At 49.9% G+C, this 19,588-nt stretch overlaps 1 protein-coding gene across 6 annotated transcripts in view; it reads left to right on the plus strand.

Annotated features, from left to right (window-relative positions):
* ANKRD17 (ankyrin repeat domain 17) overlaps positions 1 to 19,588 on the plus strand; it is a 180,155-nt gene that overhangs the window by 69,677 nt on the left and 90,890 nt on the right. For 5 of the 6 annotated variants that reach the window (XM_073590404.1, XM_073590394.1, XM_073590431.1 and 2 more), the window contains exons 3-7: positions 2,845 to 3,001; positions 4,482 to 4,629; positions 18,844 to 18,991; positions 19,085 to 19,318; positions 19,494 to 19,588. In XM_073590404.1, the coding sequence (XP_073446505.1) occupies positions 2,845 to 3,001; positions 4,482 to 4,629; positions 18,844 to 18,991; positions 19,085 to 19,318; positions 19,494 to 19,588 (782 nt within the window). The remainder of the gene's footprint in view (positions 1 to 2,844; positions 3,002 to 4,481; positions 4,630 to 18,843; positions 18,992 to 19,084; positions 19,319 to 19,493) is intronic. The other variant, XM_073590413.1, reaches the window with a different exon arrangement.

Here is a 19,588-nt window from a genome sequence, read left to right on the forward strand (position 1 = left end):
CAAGAAAAGATTCTCTCTCTGCAGCAGGAAGTACGATCGCTGCAGACCTCGCGATTCCCATCCCTCCGTACAGCCATGAGGGTCCTGGGAAAGATGGTCGCGGCGATAGAGGCAGTTCCCTTTGCCCAATTTCACGCCAGGCCTCTCCAGCAGGCCATTCTGTCGAAGTGGAACAGGTCGCCTCGGTCCCTGGATCGCCCTGTCCATCTTTCTTACCGGATCAAGCGGTCTCTCAACTGGTGGTTGTCGTCACCTCTCATTCTATCGGGTCGATCCTTCCTTCCCATTCACTGGCAGATAGTAACCACAGATGCCAGTCTCCTCGGTTGGGGTGCTGTGTTCCGCAACCACACTGTTCAGGGTCGATGGTCGGATCGGGACTCAGCGCTACCGATCAACGTTCTGGAGATTCGAGCGATCCATCTTGCTCTGGTCCACTGGGAAAGGCTCCTCAAGGGACTGCCGGTACGGATTCAGACAGACAACGCCACAGCGGTGGCATATGTCAACCGCCAAGGGGGAACACGGAGTGTTTCAGCCCTGGCGGAGGTGTCCAAGATTCTTCGTTGGGCGGAGATTTCCGTCCCGACAATTTCCGCGGTTCACATTCCCGGCGTAGACAACTGGGCCGCCGACTTTCTCAGCCGCGAGGGTCTCGCGGCGGGAGAATGGTCCCTACATCCGGAAGTGTTTCATCTGCTCTGCCTTCGGTGGGGAACCCCGGATGTAGACCTCATGGCGTCTCGCCTCAACAGGAAAGTCCCACAATTCGTGTCCAGGTCTCGGGACCCTCTGGCAGTGGGCGCCGACGCCCTGGCCGTTCCTTGGTCCCAGTTCGAACTTCCCTACCTGTTCCCTCCTCTGCCTCTTCTTCCCAAGCTGTTGAAGAAGATCAAGGCAGAAGGACTTCCGGTCATTCTCATCGCCCCGAATTGGCCCAGAAGGTCTTGGTTCGCGGACATTGTCAACCTTCTCGCGGACGCCCCCTGGAAGCTTCCAGACAGAACAGATCTGCTGTCTCAGGGTCCGATTTGCCACCCCAATTCTCGGCCGCTCAATTTAACGGCGTGGCTGTTGAGACCGAGGTTCTGAAATGAGCAGGATTTTCCGACCACGTAATTCAGACCATGATCCGAGCCAGAAAGCCATCATCTTCCAAGATTTACTACCGTACTTGGAAGGCCTATTTCACTTGGTGTGAGACCAATGACGTCGCGCCCATGTCCTTTTCGCTCCCTTCAGTCCTAGCGTTTCTTCAGGCAGGATTGGATGCGGGGCTTGCCCTCAGTTCCCTAAAGGGTCAAGTTTCGGCGCTGTCCATTCTGTTTCAGAAAACGTTGGCTTCCCGTCCTCCGGTTAAGACCTTTCTTCAGGGCGTGGCTCACACGGTCCCGCCGTACCGGGCGCCCGTGGATCCATGTGATCTTAATCTGGTTCTTGAGGTTCTACAAGGTCCGCCCTTTGAACCCCTCAGGGATATTTCCCTTTCTCTCCTTTCTGGGAAGGTAGCCTTTCTGGTGGCCATCACCTCCGTCCGGCGCGTGTCGGAATTGGCAGCTCTTTCGTGCCGATTCTCCCTTTCTGGTTCTCCACCAGGATAAGGTAGTTCTGCGGCCTCCGCCCTCGTTCCTTCCGAAGGTGGTGTCCTCGTTTCACCTCAACGAGGATATCGTGCTCCCGTCCTTTTGTCCGAATCCAACTCATCCCCGAGAGCGGTCCTTGAACAAGCTGGACCTGGTTAGGGCGGTAAGAGTCTATCTGTCTAGGACGACTTCCTTGCGAAAGACAGAGTCTCTTTTCATTATCCCTGATGGAGCGCGGAAAGGTCACCCGGCGTCAAAAGCCACCATTGCTCGCTGGATCAGATCGGCTATCCTGGAAGCCTACCGTGTTAAGCGTCGCGGAGCCCCTCCTGGTATCAGGGCCCACTCTACTCGAGCAGTGGGTGCCTCCTGGGCGGTGCGCCACAGAGCTTCCGCACTGCAGCTTTGCAAAGCTGCAACATGGTCATCGGTTCACACGTTTGTGAAATTCCACAGAGTCCACACCTACGCTTCGGCGGACGCCAGCCTAGGTAGACGGATTCTGCAGGCCGCGGTGGTGAGTCCGCTGGCCTGATGGAAGTTTGTTTCCCATCCCAGGGACTGCTTTGGGACGTCCCAAGGTCTCTGTGTCCCCCAATAAGGCGAACGAGAAAACAGGATTTTTGGGTTGCTTACCGTAAAATCTGTTTCTCGGAGCCTTCATTGGGGGACACAGCACCCTCCCATGTTTTACAGCTCCTGTTCTTACTTTGGTTGAATGGTTACAGTTGAGTTGTTTATGTTGTCAACCTATTCTGTTACTTCTCCTACTGCTTTCTCACTAACTGAGGAATTCTCTGCCGGTCGGTGGGGTGTACACTGCGGAGGAGGAGCTATCTTTTTTTGTGCATAGTGTCAGCCTCCTAGTGGCAGCAGCATACACCCAAGGTCTCTGTGTCCCCCAATGTAGGCTCCGAGAAACAGATTTTACGGTAAGCAACCCAAAAATCCTGTTATCCCCTGTAAATGAGCTTTCTGTTTCTTTAATAATGGAAGACTTATACCAAAGCCTGCTTTTTTTTTTTTTTTTTTTTCTTTAATAACTTTTTAAATGGAAGTAGCCCTTCTTCATTAGCTGTTCTGTGCTGCCAAGCAGACATCTGTCCAGCATGTGAAACATGACTTGAATTGCCAGCCAGTACGCTGTGAGCATAGCCGTACGTTAGTTTTGCATGACCGAACTAACAGTAGGCCTTGTCCCTATTTTTGTTTGGTTTCTTACATTTACCTACTAACTGGCTTGGCGACTTGTGCTAACAAGGAATTGGTAAATTATCCACTGCTGATGGTAAAGCGTTCGCAGATCCTGAGGTGCTTCGCAGATTGACGTCCTCGGTCAGCTGTGCGTTGGATGAAGCTGCTGCTGCACTTACGAGAATGAGAGCGGAGAGCACCTCAAATGCAGGGCAGACGGACAAGTGAGTATATTCTACAAGTTGCATATTAATGCTCATAGTATCATTTTGAAACATTTGAACATCAACGATGGGTTCAGACATAGTTAATTTTTTGCTGGATAGGTATTGGTAGAACCATGTAGTATGTCCTTGGTCCAGCTAATGCCACTGTCTCATATCCAACATTCAGGGTCTGAGTAAGAGCTGTAATTTATGGACTGTCCTGAATTCCGCTACCTCGTATATGCCTAGGAGTCTACGTCACGGTACTCTGACCTAGCCAGCACATAATAGTCCTATACCTTGACCATAAAAAACTCCATCTGTCGGTATCTGCTACATCTCTACCAACCGAGCTGCAGCATATGGAAAGGACCTGTTCTTGAAGGCAATACTATCCCTGTGCCCTCATGATGACCCTGACCACCTATGTCCAGCTGTGATAGCCTTGCTCAGGTAAGCTGTCGTAATGTGGCAGCTAACCTTGCTGATTATGGATGTAGGAAGAGCCACGCTGTCCCCAGATTTGCCCACTGCAGGACATAGAGAAACTTGCTGTTCATTTTCTATTCAGATGCAAAGTATATAAAGCATGCTCCGTCAAGTTGAGTTTTTGAGGAGTGTGGAAACACAATTCCGGCTTGTGTATGACAAGCTATCAAATGCAGTCTTTACGGGGGGGTTGTCATCCATCGATGACTGGTCTGATCTCTGGAGCCGAGCCTGCGCCCTGCTGCTTCTTGATACAGCCAAGGGTTTACTCTACCACCACTCCCAATTATACCCCTTCATGGCAGTCATGTGCAAAGATGGGGCTTCCGTAAGTAATTGTGGATAAATGTAGATTGAGAAGCCACTTTAATCTATTTGCACACAGTTTTTGAAGCATTTTTAGAGCAGAAATTGAGCTTTGTTTCGTCTCTGTTAATGCTCCGAAAAGTTGGCAAAAAAGGCTGCTCGTGCACATACCGTACAGGGAATCTGTCACCAAGTTTTTGCAACTATATCGGATCGCATGATGTAGGGGAAACCACACTGATTCAAGCGATTGTATCATTTACTTGGCTATTTGTTGCAGTTTTGATGAAACTGCTGATTTCTATGCAGTAGATATAGCAGTTCTCTGAATTCTGAACACACCACTGATTGACAGCTGTCTATGTACACTGCGCGTAAGCAGAAAGCTGCAACTCAGTGGTGGGAGTTATACGGAGCTCACGACTATGTAGGGCTAGTGATAATATGCTTAAAGTGATTTTTATTAAAACAGAAGGCCAGTACGTGCCACATAACTGGAATCCGGGGTCTCTGTCTCTACTGTGCACTGCTCTCCAATTAGGGGGCAAAAACCTGGTGAAGGATTCTCTTTACGTTTTTAGATAAAATTTCCCATGGCCATCCCTTTTGTGCATTGGCTTGCGTTGGTAGCACTCTTCACTACATAAAAGATGGCAAGACAAGTGGTTTCTGGTGTTGTGTAATGATCCTCTTGCTTTGACAGCCGCAGTTTAGCAGAAGCTTGCTCTGAAGGAGATGTCAATGCTGTGAGGAAGTTGCTAATTGAAGGCCGCAGTGTTAATGAGCACACAGAGGAAGGGGAGTCCCTCCTTTGCCTCGCCTGTTCCGCTGGATACTATGAACTTGCACAGGTCAGAATCTATATGATTTTCCCTTTATAATCCACTTTTTCTAGATGACCCTTCTGACCACTGCAGACTAATCCCTTTTTGAAAGGCCTTTAATATAAAAGGGCTATGGTGTCTTACTGTAATATAGAAAATATTTTAATTCACTGATTATTTTGGGAAAGAAATAGAAGACCACAGCCTGATATTCAGCTCTGCCTCTGAAGGGCAAATATTTTCTTAATGTAAAAACTAGAACAGAACAAACATGTTACCTCTCCTAACTCCAGCTTGTACGTGATTTATCCTAGTGCTAACTAAATGCTATTTTTTCTAGACTCTCTGTAAACATTTCACAGCCATCTCACAGGTACACAGACGTATATAAGCACACACTATAGATAGTCCCCTTTAAAGGGTGCCTGTAGCCAGGCTTTCCCAATATAAAGTATGGCCACCACCTTCAAGGCCTGTTTTACAGTATTTTAGAAAGCTATATGTAAGCCCTCTATCCCCTCTGCATAGCACAAAAACACATTTATTACTCCCCCCCCCCCCCCCCCATCTACGTGAAGGCAGGAGGACTGAATTGCACCTGGAGAGGAGGCGCCGAAAACCCCCCCCCCCCCAGCAATGCCCACCAGACTGCACGGTGGGGGGGGGGGTGTTAGAGTAATAAAAGGTATTTCTCTATTGCTTCATTGGGGGCCACAGGTAACCATGGGTGTATGCTGCTGTCGCTAGGAGGCTGACACTATGCAAATAAAACAAAAACTGACGACTCCTATGTAGCATACACTCATTGACCGGCAGGAAGTACCCAAGTTTAAGCTTAGTGTCTGTAGGAGGCGGACCTGGATCTAACACCAGATCCGCAGTGTTTTTTCTTTCAAAGGTTTCTGTGTGAATTTATTAATCCTTTTCCCTTTGTTTTTCAGATACAGCTCGTCGGGTAACAGGGTGCAGAATTCTCACCGTTTTCCCACATTTAAGCGACCGAGAGAGCAGTGTGGTATCGCCCACACCGCCCGCTGGCAGGAATTTGTCCCCTGTCCCCCTTTCGGGGTGCTTCAGGGTGACTCTTGGTGGCCAGTCCTTGCCTTATCCCCCCTCCTCACCCCTCTCCTCGGAGAGGGCTGAGAGGAAGACTGTGGTCACTGGTGGTGGCCTTCCCCCTTCTGGCTAAGGGGTTGATGCCGTCTTCTGCACCGTCCGGAGACGGGAAGGAGGATCTTCATTCCCAGGACCCTCTCACTCCCGAGGGCTTCTGATGCGATCCTCATCTATCAAGAGGAGCCAGATTCAAGCAGGTGGTAAGCCAGTGAGCTTCCCCGGCACAGCTTCCCCATTTACCGGTGTATAGACTGAATGATAGGTGGACCCGGGAGGAAAGTGGCCTAAAATGGCGCTAAAATTGAACCTGAATGATAGGTGGACCCGGGAGGAAAGTGGCCTATCATTCAGGTTCAATTTTAGTGCCATTTTAGGCCACTTTCCTCCCGGGTCCACCTATCAATTTTTGTGCCCTTTTTAGGCCACTTTCCTCCCGGGTCGACCTATCATTCAGGTTCAATTTTCGCGTAGCGTGCGGCCTCGGCATTTTGCAGGTCGTCGTCTTCCCTTCGGCCATTTTATGTCAGGAGCACGCCCCCGCCTCTCCGATATGTCTCCTATCAGCCATACTCATCGTCCAAACATGCCCCCTACCGGGCGTGTTTAGTTTGCCTGACGCGACTCTCCGGCGAAATCTTATTATTTCACCTTTTCCACTGCCGGGCACGCCCCCCTATCTGCGCGTCACCCTGGCGCCGGTGTTTGGGCTTTTTGCAGGTGACACACGCCTCCTCCGCTTGTCAGTCTTTCAGGCCGCAGCTTCCGCCTTTCGCGCTCTTTCGATGGGAGGCGCGGCGCTGGGTCAGATAATCCTGGTTAGGTCCAGGACACGCCCCCAAGCGCAGCTCCGGCCGGATCACGCCCACCGCTCCGTAGCGTGGCGCTGTACCTGTCTCCCTGGCTCTACAGGTCCGGTCACTACCGGCTCCCCCGCCGTGTCAGCCATTAGAAGGGGCATTTTTCCTTGTTTTCGCCGGCCGGCACATTAACCTGAGACGGCGCGGCTTATCGGGTTGTTCGGCTAATTGAACCCCCGGCTTTGGGCCTTCTCTCCTGGCGTAGCCACACCCTCTTACCGGCCTCAGGCCAGTCAGTGACCCTCGGCCAATCAGTGCGCGCCCTGAGCATTACAAGCCAGATCGGCATGCACCTTAGGCTTAACCACGTCCCCTTCCGATAGCCGCGTCTATTTTTATTTAATCAGTGAGTGTGCTTCTCCAGCTCTCTCTCCCTGTCACTCGAGACATGGCCCTAGTATAGTGTCTCAGTGCCTGCAAGTATAGCGTCTCAGTGCCGCAAGTTTGTGATCATGCACTGTAGTTTTGTGCACTGTCACCATCTGCCTCATGACCCAGAGGGCACAGCGGGCGGTGTGTCTGTAACAGCGGACGAAGATTCGTGTAGCAGGCACCCATCTCTATCCGGCATCGGATCTGGGAGACATTCCAGCCTGAGCAGTACCATCTCGGGTTCAGGTAGGACCAGCCCAGGCTGGTTGTTTTTTCTACCTCATAGGGGCTTATCTGTCCCCGGCAGCAGTTTTTGTCTCCTCTTTGGCCACCATCTGTATAAAAACAGTGGCTTTCTGACCAGTCTGCATTATTTGCGCTCGTACTGCAGCTCTTCCACCGTGTCCGCCCTATAACAGTCCCCTAACACCCAGGACAACGGCACCCCCCCCCCCCCCCCCCCTCCGGAGTGGACTGCTGCCATGTCTGTCGTTATCTGACCTGACAGAGGTTCCATAGTCAGCGACCTAGGTCCTGGAACGCCTTTGGTTTCCATCTACACTACCAGAGCTCCGAACAACTTTTATGGTGGTTCGCACGCACCTGTCCACTATGTTCACAAGGACATATCTGGTACGGAACAAGGGAAGCGAGACCAGGTCCCTCGACATCTGCCCAGGGGGACGGCACTCCCGTCCCTCCGGAGTGGGCTGTTGCCATGTCCCAGCCGGTCCTCAACCGGACAGAAGATTCAATTTCTGGGATGAAAACGCTCCCCTCCCTCCGGAGGAGCTGTTGCCATGTTTGTCAGTCTCTGTCTGTCGGCCTCGGATCTGACTAGAAAATTCACAGTCCCTGGTACAGGTCCTGGAATCTATGCCGCATCTGTCTGCCGCCACCAGTGCTACGAACACCTCCCATGGTGATTCGCATGCACCCAACCACGACCTGCACAGGGACAGATCAGGAGAATGATCTAGGAAGCGGACTTTGTGTGGCTCCTCATCCAGTTCACCGGGCCTCCTCTGCAGCATACAGAATGCCCCTCTCTACCCGTTCCCCCTCCTCGGAGGCGGATGTCGGGTCGGATGTAGCTTCTCAGTCACAGTCTGACTCGGAGGTGGATCAGACTTCTGGGACGCTGGACATGGCAGCCTTATTTCAGCTGTTGTTCAAACCCTCGAAGTAATAGTGGAGCATGTGACTGCTCAGGACATCTCCGTTTCATTCAAACGTATGAAATGACCCCCCAGCATTTTTTCCCAAAGAGTTTGAGGCTACCAACTCTAGACACTGGAAACATCTCGGCAAACGCTTCCCGGGACGAAAACGTCTGGACATTCTAAACCCTTTTCGTTCAGACCTGGTCAATATATGGTCCGATCTGCCCTTTTCACACTTAGCCTCTCAAACAGTTCTCTCCAGTCCTGATGCGGCGTCTCTCAAGGACGCTACGGACAGACAGATTGTGGCCTTAACTGTATTGGCCTTAGAGGCGTCATGCACTTCTCTCTGACCCCTACAGGGGAGCTAGCAGATCTAGCTCTTTGGGACCAAACTGGTCCAGATCACTTCTGATGCCACCAGAGGTGAAAGCACCTTTCTGCCTTTTCTCTGGTGGTTCCTTACAGCAGGACTGTTCCTCCTGCACAAGGGGAAAGAGGGAAACCTTCCTTTAAGCTATTCCTCACTGGAGGCCTAGGACCCGTCTCTAGGTCCTCCGGAACCCCCTATCACAGATTCTCCTCTAATGACGGGTCATCCCTACCTGGGTTCCTTTCCAGGGTTGAAGGCAGTTTTCTTCTTCTTCGTCTTTTCACGGAAACTTGGTTGCCCTAGGTCGACGACGCCTAGGTCAGGGTGATCGTCACACCCTGCTACAGGATGGAATATTGTCGCCAATTCAACACTCTCATGGGTCCTCCAAGCTGTCTTGTCCCTCCCTAAGCTCAGGTGTCATTGTACCCGCTCCTTGGCACAAACATGTTTTGTTCTGGGTTCTGCTTGAACCTCTTCACAATCTCAAAAAGGAAAAAAAACCCCAAAAAAAAAACCTGATCTTAGACCTCCAGCTGTTGAATTGCTACCACCTTCGGTTTCGTCTCCTCAGAACGGAATCCTGGAGCTTGGTGATCCGCTCCATGGAGCAGGGGGTTTTCTTTGCTCTGTGGACTTTCAGGATGCTTTCCTGCACTTTTCCGTTTGTGTACGCCATCGGAGGTTCCTTCGGTTTGCGATACAGGAGCACCATTACCAGTTCACGGCACTCCAGTTCAGCCTGGCGTCCGCTACCAGGGTCTTCACAAAGGTCATGGAAACTGTGCCTTATGCCCAGTGTCACCCCCGCCCTCTTCGGTTGGCCTCCGGTCTACCTGGGATAAGAGAATTGTTTCCCTTGACTGTTTCCCTGGATCGGCCAGTGCTTTTGCTTCTCATTGTGAAGCAGTCCCTCTCTTGGTGGACACTATCTGTCTCTGCCTTGCGCAGGAGGTCATTTCTCCAGCTCTGTTTTTCTCCAGCTCTGTTGGCAGTTCATCAACATTGATGCCAGCCTTTAGGATTGGGGAGCGGTCTTCTTCAATTTCACAGCGCAGAGTCGCTGGAACGTTCAGGAGACCCTCCTCCCCATCAATCTCTTGGCAATCAGGGCAATCCTTCTTACCCCCCTCCGCTGGCAGTTTCTTCTCGCAGGCAAGCCAGTCCGCAGTCAGTCGGGACTATGTCACAGCCGTTGCTTACGAAAACCACCAAGGCGGGACTTGCAACACACAGATCGTGGTAGAGGTAGCATTGATCCTGCGTTGGGCGGAAGGCCATGTCCCTGCCATATCAGCAGCCCACATTCCAGGGGTAGCCTACTGGAAGGTCCATTTTTTTTGTATCATTGGGTGTTTGCATCAGGCGAGTAGACCTCTCAACTCCGACGTCTTCAACTACATTTGTTGGAGGTGGGGCATTCTGGATGCCCACCTAATGACTTCTCTAACAAACCAATGGGTTCCCCAGTACGTTACCAGGTCCCAGGATCCGAGGGCAGTCGGTTGTGACTCACTTGTGATTCCGAAGTCCCAGTTTCAGATGCCTTTTCTGTCCCCCCCTCCTCTTCCCTTTTTCACAAGAGTCAAAAGTAGTTTTGACAACTACAAGCTGATAAGTCAGACCTGGTACCCGGAGCTGGCGTACATACTCATGGACGCCTCCTGGGGCTTTCCTGGCCATCCGGATATTCTTCCGCAAGGCCCCTCTTCCGCCACAGTTCAGTCGCTTCAGTTTAACTCCATGGCCTCTGAGGCCTACCTCTGAGAGGGACTGGGTTTTTTTTTTTTTTCCCCATCAGGTAATTCTGACCTTGCTTTGGACGAGAAAACCTGCATCCCCAGGTTTCTACTACAGTTACTACTGTTTCTGAAGATCTGATTCAGGTGGCGTAAGTACAACTATTTGGTTCCGTTAGCATTATGGCTACCAAAAAGAGAAATCAGGGGAGTTCTGAGTTGGCAGCATTATCCTGCCGTCCTCTGTTCCCTTTCATTCCACTTTAGTGCAGACATTGTTCGTTCTTCTCTAGGTCCCGCTTGTCCCTCTCCGGTCCGTACTCTGGATAGCTCCTAGAGCACTTTCTCGCTAGACCTCGACTTTAGAGGTTTCAGGACAGCGTCCTAGTCATCTCCGCACATTCTTGCAGAGTTTTACGAAGATCGCACTTATGTCTTGTATGACGTAGGCTTAGGAAGGAAAGATGCTGCTGGCGGCGGTATGCACCGACCGGCCTCAGTCCTTTTTTTTTTTTTCCCTGCATTCTTTCTGTTCCCACCCTTGGGGACTGCTTTAGGACGTCCCATGGTTACCTGTGTCCCCCAATGAAGCGATAGAATAATTTTTGGTACTCACCATAAAATCTTTCTTGGAGTCTTCATTGGGGGACACAGCATCCTCCCTATTTGTTTGTACTGGTTTTCTGCCTACGTGCCTTGGTTGTTGAGCCGGTACATATGTGGAGTTTATTGGTTGCTTTAACACTTAACTGAGGTACTTCCTGCCAGTCAGTGAGTGTATGCTACGGAGGAGGAGTCAGTTTTTGCTTTATTTGCATAGTGTCAGCCTCCTAGCGACAGCAGCATACACCCATGGTTACCTGTTGCCCCCAATGAAGGCTCCAAGAAAGAGATTTTACAGTGAGTACCATTCTTTTCTTTATTGCTTCGTTGTGGGACACAAAAAACCATTGGTGTATCCTGCTGCCACGAGGAGGCTGACACTATGCACAAAAAAGTTGCTCCTCCCCAGCATATATACCTACAAACTGGGTGTCAGTAGGAGGTGAACAAGTCTTTCACTAGACCCATATCTACCTGGGATTTTGTCACCTTACAGTTACGTTTTCCCTTTTCTTTTTTAGATTGGTCTTCTATTCTACCTCTGGAGGGATACAGTGTGAACAATCATGTAATCCAACGTAAAGACAGAGCGTACGGTGTGGACTGACACATCATATCCTCATCTGTCTATCCCGCAGAACCCTATCTCCTAACACATCAAGAGCGTTCAGGTGATCCACAGAGTGGTCACGGCGTCTTACTCCTCCCTGCTCTCCCACCAGAGCCTGACGGTCTCAGTACTCACAATCTGGTGAGGTTCGGACATCTAAGTATTCTTCAGAGACCGCTTCAAGGATGGATAGAGACCGTTTTTTTTCCCACAGGTCCCCTTTCCCACCCTCTTTATTAAAGGGAACCTGTCACCCCCCCGCATGCGTTTTTAAGTGAAAGAGCCACCTTGTGCAGCACTAATGCTGCATTCTGTCAAGGTGGCTCTTTTATTTAGCGTCCCTTCCACCACCGAAATAAGTTTTGCCAGCAGGACCTGTGATGACGTCAGCACCATGTGACCAGTAGGGGCGGAGCTCAGAAGAGCAGTGGGTGCCAGCAGGACCTGTGATGATGTCAGCACCATGTGACCAGTAGGGGAGGAGCTAAGCAGGGCAGCGGTGCAGCAGGCACTAGAAAAAGAAATGAACGCTGAGAAGGCGGCACCAAATTCAAAAGCTGGACATGACTGACGTATGTGAGGCGTCTGTGTCCAGGGGGAAAAGCCCTGCCCCCCCTGACAAATATCAGGTATGTCTGACCAGTTTTAAAAACGATTATTTTGGCGGTGGAAGGGATTCTAAATAAAAGAGCCACCTTGACAGAATGCAGCATTAGTGGCGCACAAGGTGTCTCTGGTACTTAAAAACGCCTGCGGGATTGACAGGTTCCCTTTAAGGACTCCAGTATTCCAGAGGTGATGAGAAAAAGGTCCATCAGCTGTTATCGGAAGAATCCAGTGCAGCCTAGGGAGCCCATAAGTGTGTGCATATTTGTTTGGGCACAGTTTTATTCTGCATCTTTATAGGCTTCCGCACTGCCCACCCCTCGCTGACCTCATTCACTGATTTAGGCCCTGACTTCGTTGCAGCCTAACCTTGGCGGCTAACCCCGCCCCTTCCCTCCTTGTCGTGCTGGCTTTTTTTCATGCCCAGCTTTACTTCAGGAGCCTCTCCAGTCGGTCTTCCCGAGACCTCAGCACTGCAGAACCCTGGTCAGCTTTCAGTTCCTCAGCTTTCCTGTGGGTAAGCTCTGCAGACTGACCCTCTCCTCAGCAATTTTTCCTTTCTGTCCCCTAACCTCTGGCTTTAGTGAGTCGGCCTTCTTCTGTTTTGTCTAATTCTAAAGGAGACCGCTCTTGCCCTCTGGCCCCTACTACCCTAGTCAAGCACTTTTGGCTGTTCTTGTAAGTGCAGACTTCCTTCAGAGCAATCTTCTTCCCTTTGTCAAAATTGCAGCAATCCCTCTTTCCTTGCCAACCAGGAGTCCTTCACTGCTTCCTTCAGATTGTGACCCCCTTTTCTCAGCGTGGGCAAACTGTCGCAATCCGTTGCAGATCTCACCAAGGTGTCTTAGACCTTGGTATCCGTGCTGGACCATTGCCTATCCCTTCCGGCGCTGCTGCCTGCAGATGCCATGGTCCACCTTTTTCCTCATTCCATGGCTTTCAGCAATGGCCAAAAGAGGGCTAGGCAGGAGATTTGCTCCAGATTCCCATCTCACTCACTGGCCCATCTCAGCGGGCGGCTTCCTAGTTGTTCTCACCGTAGTCGCCAACGGAACCGGACTCTGGCAGATTCTGAACCTGGACCCTGACCAGGCCTCTATCATGAGGGATATGGTCGAGAGTCTAATTATGGCGGTCAACCAGACCCTTAATATCAAGGATGCTCCTACGTGTAGTATAGGTGGTGTATTTCAGTTTCCCCCACATCTCCTATCATAAGGACTTTGAGAGGGTCTGCTCCAGAGAGCGGGAAAACCTGACCAGACACTTCCAGAGAGGGAAGCTGCTCAGTATCCTGTACCCCTTCACTTCAGATCTTACTGAAAATTGGACTGCATCTCCTCTGTGGACTCTTTCAGACTTCAAACTGTCCACCAACACAGTTTTCCCCTTACGAATGGAGCAGCACTCAAGGATCACAGCGATAGACTCATGGAGTCCTTTGAAAAGTCGGCCTTTGAAATGGCAGGTTCCACCCTATGCCCTGCATTTGCTACCACACGGGTGTCAAAATCTGCATGGCCCAAGCAACTTAGCCAGGGCATCCTTGCGGGAGCCATGTCTGATGACTTAGGCTATGTGCACACGTAGTTTTAGGTGCTGCGGATTTTTCCGCACGGATTTGGAAAAATCCGCAGGTAAATTCTCAGGTCAAAAGACCTGCGGATTAGCCTGTGGTTTAGCCCTGCGGTTTCACTCCTCTACAATGGAAAAGGTGTGAAACCGCTGCGGATTCCGCACAAAGAATTGACATGCTGCGGATTTGAATCCGCAGCAAATCCACGCGGAAAAAAACGCAGCATGTGCACAGCGTTTTTCAGTTTACCATTGAAAGCAATGGTACTGTACAACGCAGCTAAATCTGCTGCGGACCCACAGAGCTGAAACGCTGCGGATACGCAGCAGAATCCGCAACGTGTGCACATAGCCTCAGCGGACCAGATCTCACAAGCGGGGGAAACTCAGTGGCCACCCCCCTGGACGCCACCTCTAGTGCTGCTCAAACGTCTAGTAATATAGTGGCCATCAGCAGGACCATCTGGCTAAAGGCGTTGCAAGCTTACTTGCCTTCCAAGAAGTCTCTGACCAGTCTCCCCTTCCTTGGGTCACGACTGTTTGGAACCAGGCTGGACCGACCATTTTATAACCGCAGGGTAAAGCTCTCTTCTACCTCAGGCCAAACCTCGGCGCCCAACCATGCTAAAATTTCAGATGTTTCGGTGCTGCTAATTTGCGAAAGACTCCCGCTAGGGGAGGCAGCAGGACTGAGAGGAAAGAAGGCCCTCCCAACAAACCGGCAGCCTCCTGTGCGATGTGCAGGGCAGATCCTCCAGGAGCAGACCTAGCAGATTCACTTCCACATGACTCCCAGTCTCCCAGGGAGATTCAAGGGGTGGGCGGGCGTCTCCTGTTCTTCAGGGATGCTTTGCTCACCTCTGTCGAGGCAATTTGGGCCAGAGGGAGGTGGTATCTTCAGGAATACAAAATTGAATTCTGTGACCTTAAAATGTTTTTTTTTCTCTGAATCTTGCCCACCAAGGAACCACCTGCTTTGTACCAGTATTTACGCCACCATAGGCTCTCTCCGAACAGGTGTGTCATTGTTGCCATCCCACCTCAGGAACATTTTTCAGCAGTTTTCTATTCAAACCTCTTTGTAGTTCCGGGTCTGTTCGACTCATCCTGGATCTCAAGTTGCTGCTCAAGAGGAGCCACCTACGTTATTTCAGGATGGAATACCTTCTTTCAGTAATGACTTCCATGGAACCACATGCTTTCCAGTGTTCGGTGGATATCCTAGACTTCTATCTCCATGTCCCAATTTTTCCAGGTCATCAGAGATTCCTTCTGTTTGCGGTACAACAGGGCCACTTTCAATTCGTTGCTCTCCCCTTCTGCCTGGCAATCACAACCAGATAATGGTAATGGCAGCGGTGATAGCCATCTTGCGGACCAGGGGTCTAGTGGTCATATTTAACCTCAACAATATCCTTGTAAAAGCTCCATCCTTCTCCCTAGCCCAGGAAAAAAACCTGTCCATCACTGAAAACACCCTGTCTCTGCTAGGTTGACTTGTCAACAGGTCAAAGTCTTGTCTAGTTCCAGCCCAGCATCTGATTTTCCTGGGTTCACTGTCTTCAGGCCTTCATGCGGTTCTGGGCATATTTGTTGCGGCTGTGTAGAAAATTCCCTTCACCCAGTTTCACACCAGTCCACTTCAGCAGACCATCCTGTCCCAATGGAACCGGTCTGTTCTTTCCCTGAAGTGTGCTGTCCGGATCTCGTCTAGAGTGTGGACGTTCCGAACTTGATGGCTGTCCTCCCGCCCCCCTCATTTAGCAGGGTTGCGATTCTTCCTTCCAATTCACAGGCAAGTGGTTACAATGGATAGCAGTCTCCTCGGCAGGGAAACTGTTTTCCTCATCCTCATGGTCCAGGGTTGCTGAAAGAGACCTAGCTGCCAATCAATGTTCTTGAAATCAGAGCCATTCTTCTGTCCCTTCTTCACTGGCAAGACCTTCTTGGGGGCCTACCGGTGAGAGTCCAGAAAAACAGTGCCATGGCGGTGGCATATGTCAACCACCAGGGAGGAACTCATGAATTCTTTGGCCATGACTGATGTCTCCAAGTTTCTTCTGTAGGCAAAGATATGGCTCCAGCAATTTCAGCAGTGCACATTCCCAGCGTAAACAACTGGGTATTGGGTCTCCTACTTTCTGAGTCACAAGTGTCTCGTGGTGGGAGATTGGTCTCTGCATTAGAATATTTTCTGACAAACTTGTTTACGATTTAGCACTTTTCATGTGGATCTCATGGCCTCCAGTATGAACAGAAAGGTCCCGCAATCCTCTCACGGCGGGCGTTGACACACTGGTGATACCCTGGTCAGTTTGCTCTTCCTTATCTGTTCCCTCCTCTTCCCCTGGTTCATAGGTTGGTAAAGAAAATCAAGGCAGAAGGGGTGCCTGTCATCCTGATGTCACCAGATTGGCCCAGGAGGGCCTGTGGACGCTCCTTGGAGACTCCCTGAAAGACCAGATCGTCCTTCTCAGGGCCCCATCTGTCAGAATTCTTGGTCACTTGATTTGACTGTGTGGCTGTTGACCGCGGTTCTAAGGGTGCCCGAGTTTTCGAAACGTGTGATTCAGGCAATGAATCGGGCTTGAAAGCCGGCATCGTCTTGCTTCTGTTATAGGTCTTGGAAAACCTTCTTCCATTGATGTGAGACTAATCACACAGCGCCTTTGGTTTTCTCTCTTTGAGCTGCTCTGGCCTTTCTTCAATCGGGGCTTGATGTAGGTCTAGCTCTCAGTTCACTGAAGGGCCAAGTCTCTGTGTTGGCTTTTCTTTTCCTAAAGAATTTTGCTTCACGTTCTCAGGTCAGAACTTTTCTTCAAGAGGTCTCTTTGCCTTGTCTCTTAGATGGTTTTTTCTCGCGGCCATTACTTCCATAGGCGGGTTTCTGAGCTGGCAGCTCTTTCATGTCACTCACCCTTCCTTTTTCTGCACCAGGATAAGGTGGCTTTACTGCCTGTTCCTTCCTTTCTTCCCAAGGTAGTTTCCGCTTTTCATCTCCATGAGGACATTGTCCTCCCCTTTTTCTGTCCATCTCTAGTTCACTCTATGAAGCGATCTCTTAACAATTTTGACCTGGTTAGGGCGATTCGCTTTACCTTTCTGGGACCATCCCCTTCACAAAGGATCACAAAGAGGCTTTCCGGCATCCAAGGCTACATTTGCTCTCTGGATCCGGTCGACTGTCTTGGAGGCGTACCAGGTTAATAAGAAAGCACCTCCTCCTGGGATTAAGGCCCACTGTACCTGAGCAGTGGGGGCCTCCTGGGGCCATTGGACATCCGCTCAACAGCTGTGCCAAGTGGCGACATGGTCTACTCATTCGTTTGCCAAGTTCAACATTGTCCTTACCTATGCATTGGCTGATGCCAGTCTAGGTAGGAGAATCTAACAAGTGGTAGTGGATAGTTCTCTGACCTGAAAGGAATTGTACGGTTTTCCCTCCTTAAGGATTGCTTTGGGACCACCCATGGTTCCCTGTGTCCACATTGAAGCGATGGAGAAAACAGGATTTTTGGTTACTCACCATAAAATCTGTTTCTCGGAGCCTTTATTGGGGACACAGCACTCACCCAAGCTTGACAGCAGTATTGACTTTTTATATTCTTACGGTTTGGTTGTGTATTGCTTTTTGTTCTTTACAGGTTGCTTCTCCTATTGCTTTCTCATTAACTGATAAACTTGGTGCCAGTTAGTGGAGTGTACATTGCTAGGTAGGAGCTGGGTTTTTCTTTTTTTTTTTTTTGTGCATAGTGTCAGCCTTCTAGTGGCTGCAGCATACACCCATGGTTTCCTGTGTCCCCCAATGAAGGCTCAGAGAAACAGATTGTATGGTGAGTAGTCAAAAATCCTGTGTTTTGCAGAAAGGACTGGGGTCTTATACTCAACTTAGGGTACCGTTACACCTAGCGATGCACCAGCGATCCCGTCCAGCGATATGACTCGGTCAGGATCGCTGGTGCATCGCTAGGTGGTCGCTAGTGAGCTGCCACACAGGCAGATCTCACTAGCGACATCGCTGGGGATGGGGATCGCTACTTACCTGTCAGACGGGGCGATCCTGCGTCCTCCCGCCCGGCTCCACGCGTCGCTCGTCGCGTCCAGGAGCTTCTCGCGCGATCAGCGATAACCAGCGGGGGAGCCGGTCGGAGGTAAGTATCACATGCAGCGATATCGCTAGCAATATCGCTGCAACGTCACAAAATCGGTGACTTTACATCGATATTGCTAGCGATTATCGCAGTGTGTAACGGGGGCTTTACTAAAATACTTTAAGAGGCCTTAAAGTTGAAGGCCATACTTTATTTGGGTAAACCTAGTGACAGGTTCCCTTTAAGGGTATGTGCACACGCTGCGGCTTGGGGTGCGGATTTGGCCGCGCGGATTTTGTAAAATCCGCAGGTAAATCTGCAAGTCAAAAGACCTGCGGATTAGCCTGCGATTTTTGCCCTGCGGTTTTTCATCTCCACAATGGAGGAGATGGCAAACCGCAGCGGAATCCGCAGAAAGAATTAACATGTCAATTCTTTCTGCGGTTTAGAAACCGCAGGAAAACCGTGCTGAAAAATCCGCACCGTCTGCACTGCGGTTTTTAATATCCATAGGATATTATGGTACTGTACACCGCGGCCAAATCCGCTTCGGAACCGCAGCAGAATCCGCAGCGTGTGCACACACCCTTACGGTGTTTTCTGAACTGTCAGAGGACAAGGAAAAAGTGTAATTAAAATAGTAAATTTCTCCACAATTGCGGTGCTGCTGCTCTGTTGTCCCTACCGATCTGTGTAGATTACAGCAGGATTAACACGTTGTACACTACACATGATACCAGCCACCATATATATAGTTCATTCATGTGTTTATTTGTCCCAACTCCAAATTTCCCTTTTAATGTTAAAACTATTAAGCAAAAAATGGTCTTTTGCTAATGTTATTTGCGGCTTTGTGCACATGGCAGTAATGAGGACTTGCAGGAATTGTAGAGGAAGATATTGAATTAGTTTGGGTGGAGAAATGGCAGATAGTATTAGAAGCTTGCTTGCCAGTTGGGGAAAGAGAATGAGAAACATACAAACACCCTAAATTCCAAGTAAGCCATTTCTCGCTCCCTAACAAAAGTATACACGCAATAAAGGGCAAGAAGGAATACTGAACCCTTATCACTCATTACTCTTATGTTCAACCTGTTTGTAAAATTGCTTGTTTGTTTCCCCCACCCTTTCTAAAGGTTCTTTTGGCTATGCATGCAAATGTGGAAGATCGAGGTATAAAAGGAGATATTACGCCTTTAATGGCTGCTGCTAATGGGGGACATGTTGAAATTGTGAAGCTGCTCCTAGCTCATGATGCTGATGTGAACTCCCAGTCCTCCACAGGTTTGCGGTTTATTGTTTATCCTTGGTTGTCAAATCTTTATATTTTTATATTGTGATCATTGTGTCATTTCTCCTTGTCTCCCCCTTATGCAGGAAACACAGCACTTACCTATGCATGTGCTGGCGGCTATGTAGATGTTGTAAAGGTGCTGCTGGAATCGGGTGCTAGCATAGAGGACCACAATGAAAATGGTCACACTCCTCTTATGGAGGCGGGGAGTGCTGGGCATGTGGAGGTAGCCAGAGTCCTTCTGGAGAATGGTGCTGGAATTAATACTCATTCCAACGAATTTAAAGAGAGTGCACTTACTTTGGCGTGCTATAAAGGTAATTATGATTGCAATATGTGGAAACCTTGTACCATATAATTGTAAATTGCACTTTCATTCATTTTATACTTCAACTTTTATTGTAGTTTGGACTATGTGTCCGGTTTGAGTGTATAAGTTTGTGTTTTGTACAGTTTGCCCAATGCATGTGTGTTTTGTCGTCTTTCCTACAGGACATCTAGAAATGGTGAGGTTTTTGTTGGAAGCTGGGGCCGACCAGGAACATAAAACGGATGAGATGCATACTGCCTTAATGGAAGCCTGCATG

The sequence above is a fragment of the Dendrobates tinctorius genome, unplaced genomic scaffold, assembly GCF_039654945.1.
Source record: "Dendrobates tinctorius isolate UK_male_01 unplaced genomic scaffold, ASM3965494v1 ptg000011l, whole genome shotgun sequence".
NCBI classification, from domain to species: Eukaryota; Metazoa; Chordata; class Amphibia; order Anura; family Dendrobatidae; genus Dendrobates; species Dendrobates tinctorius.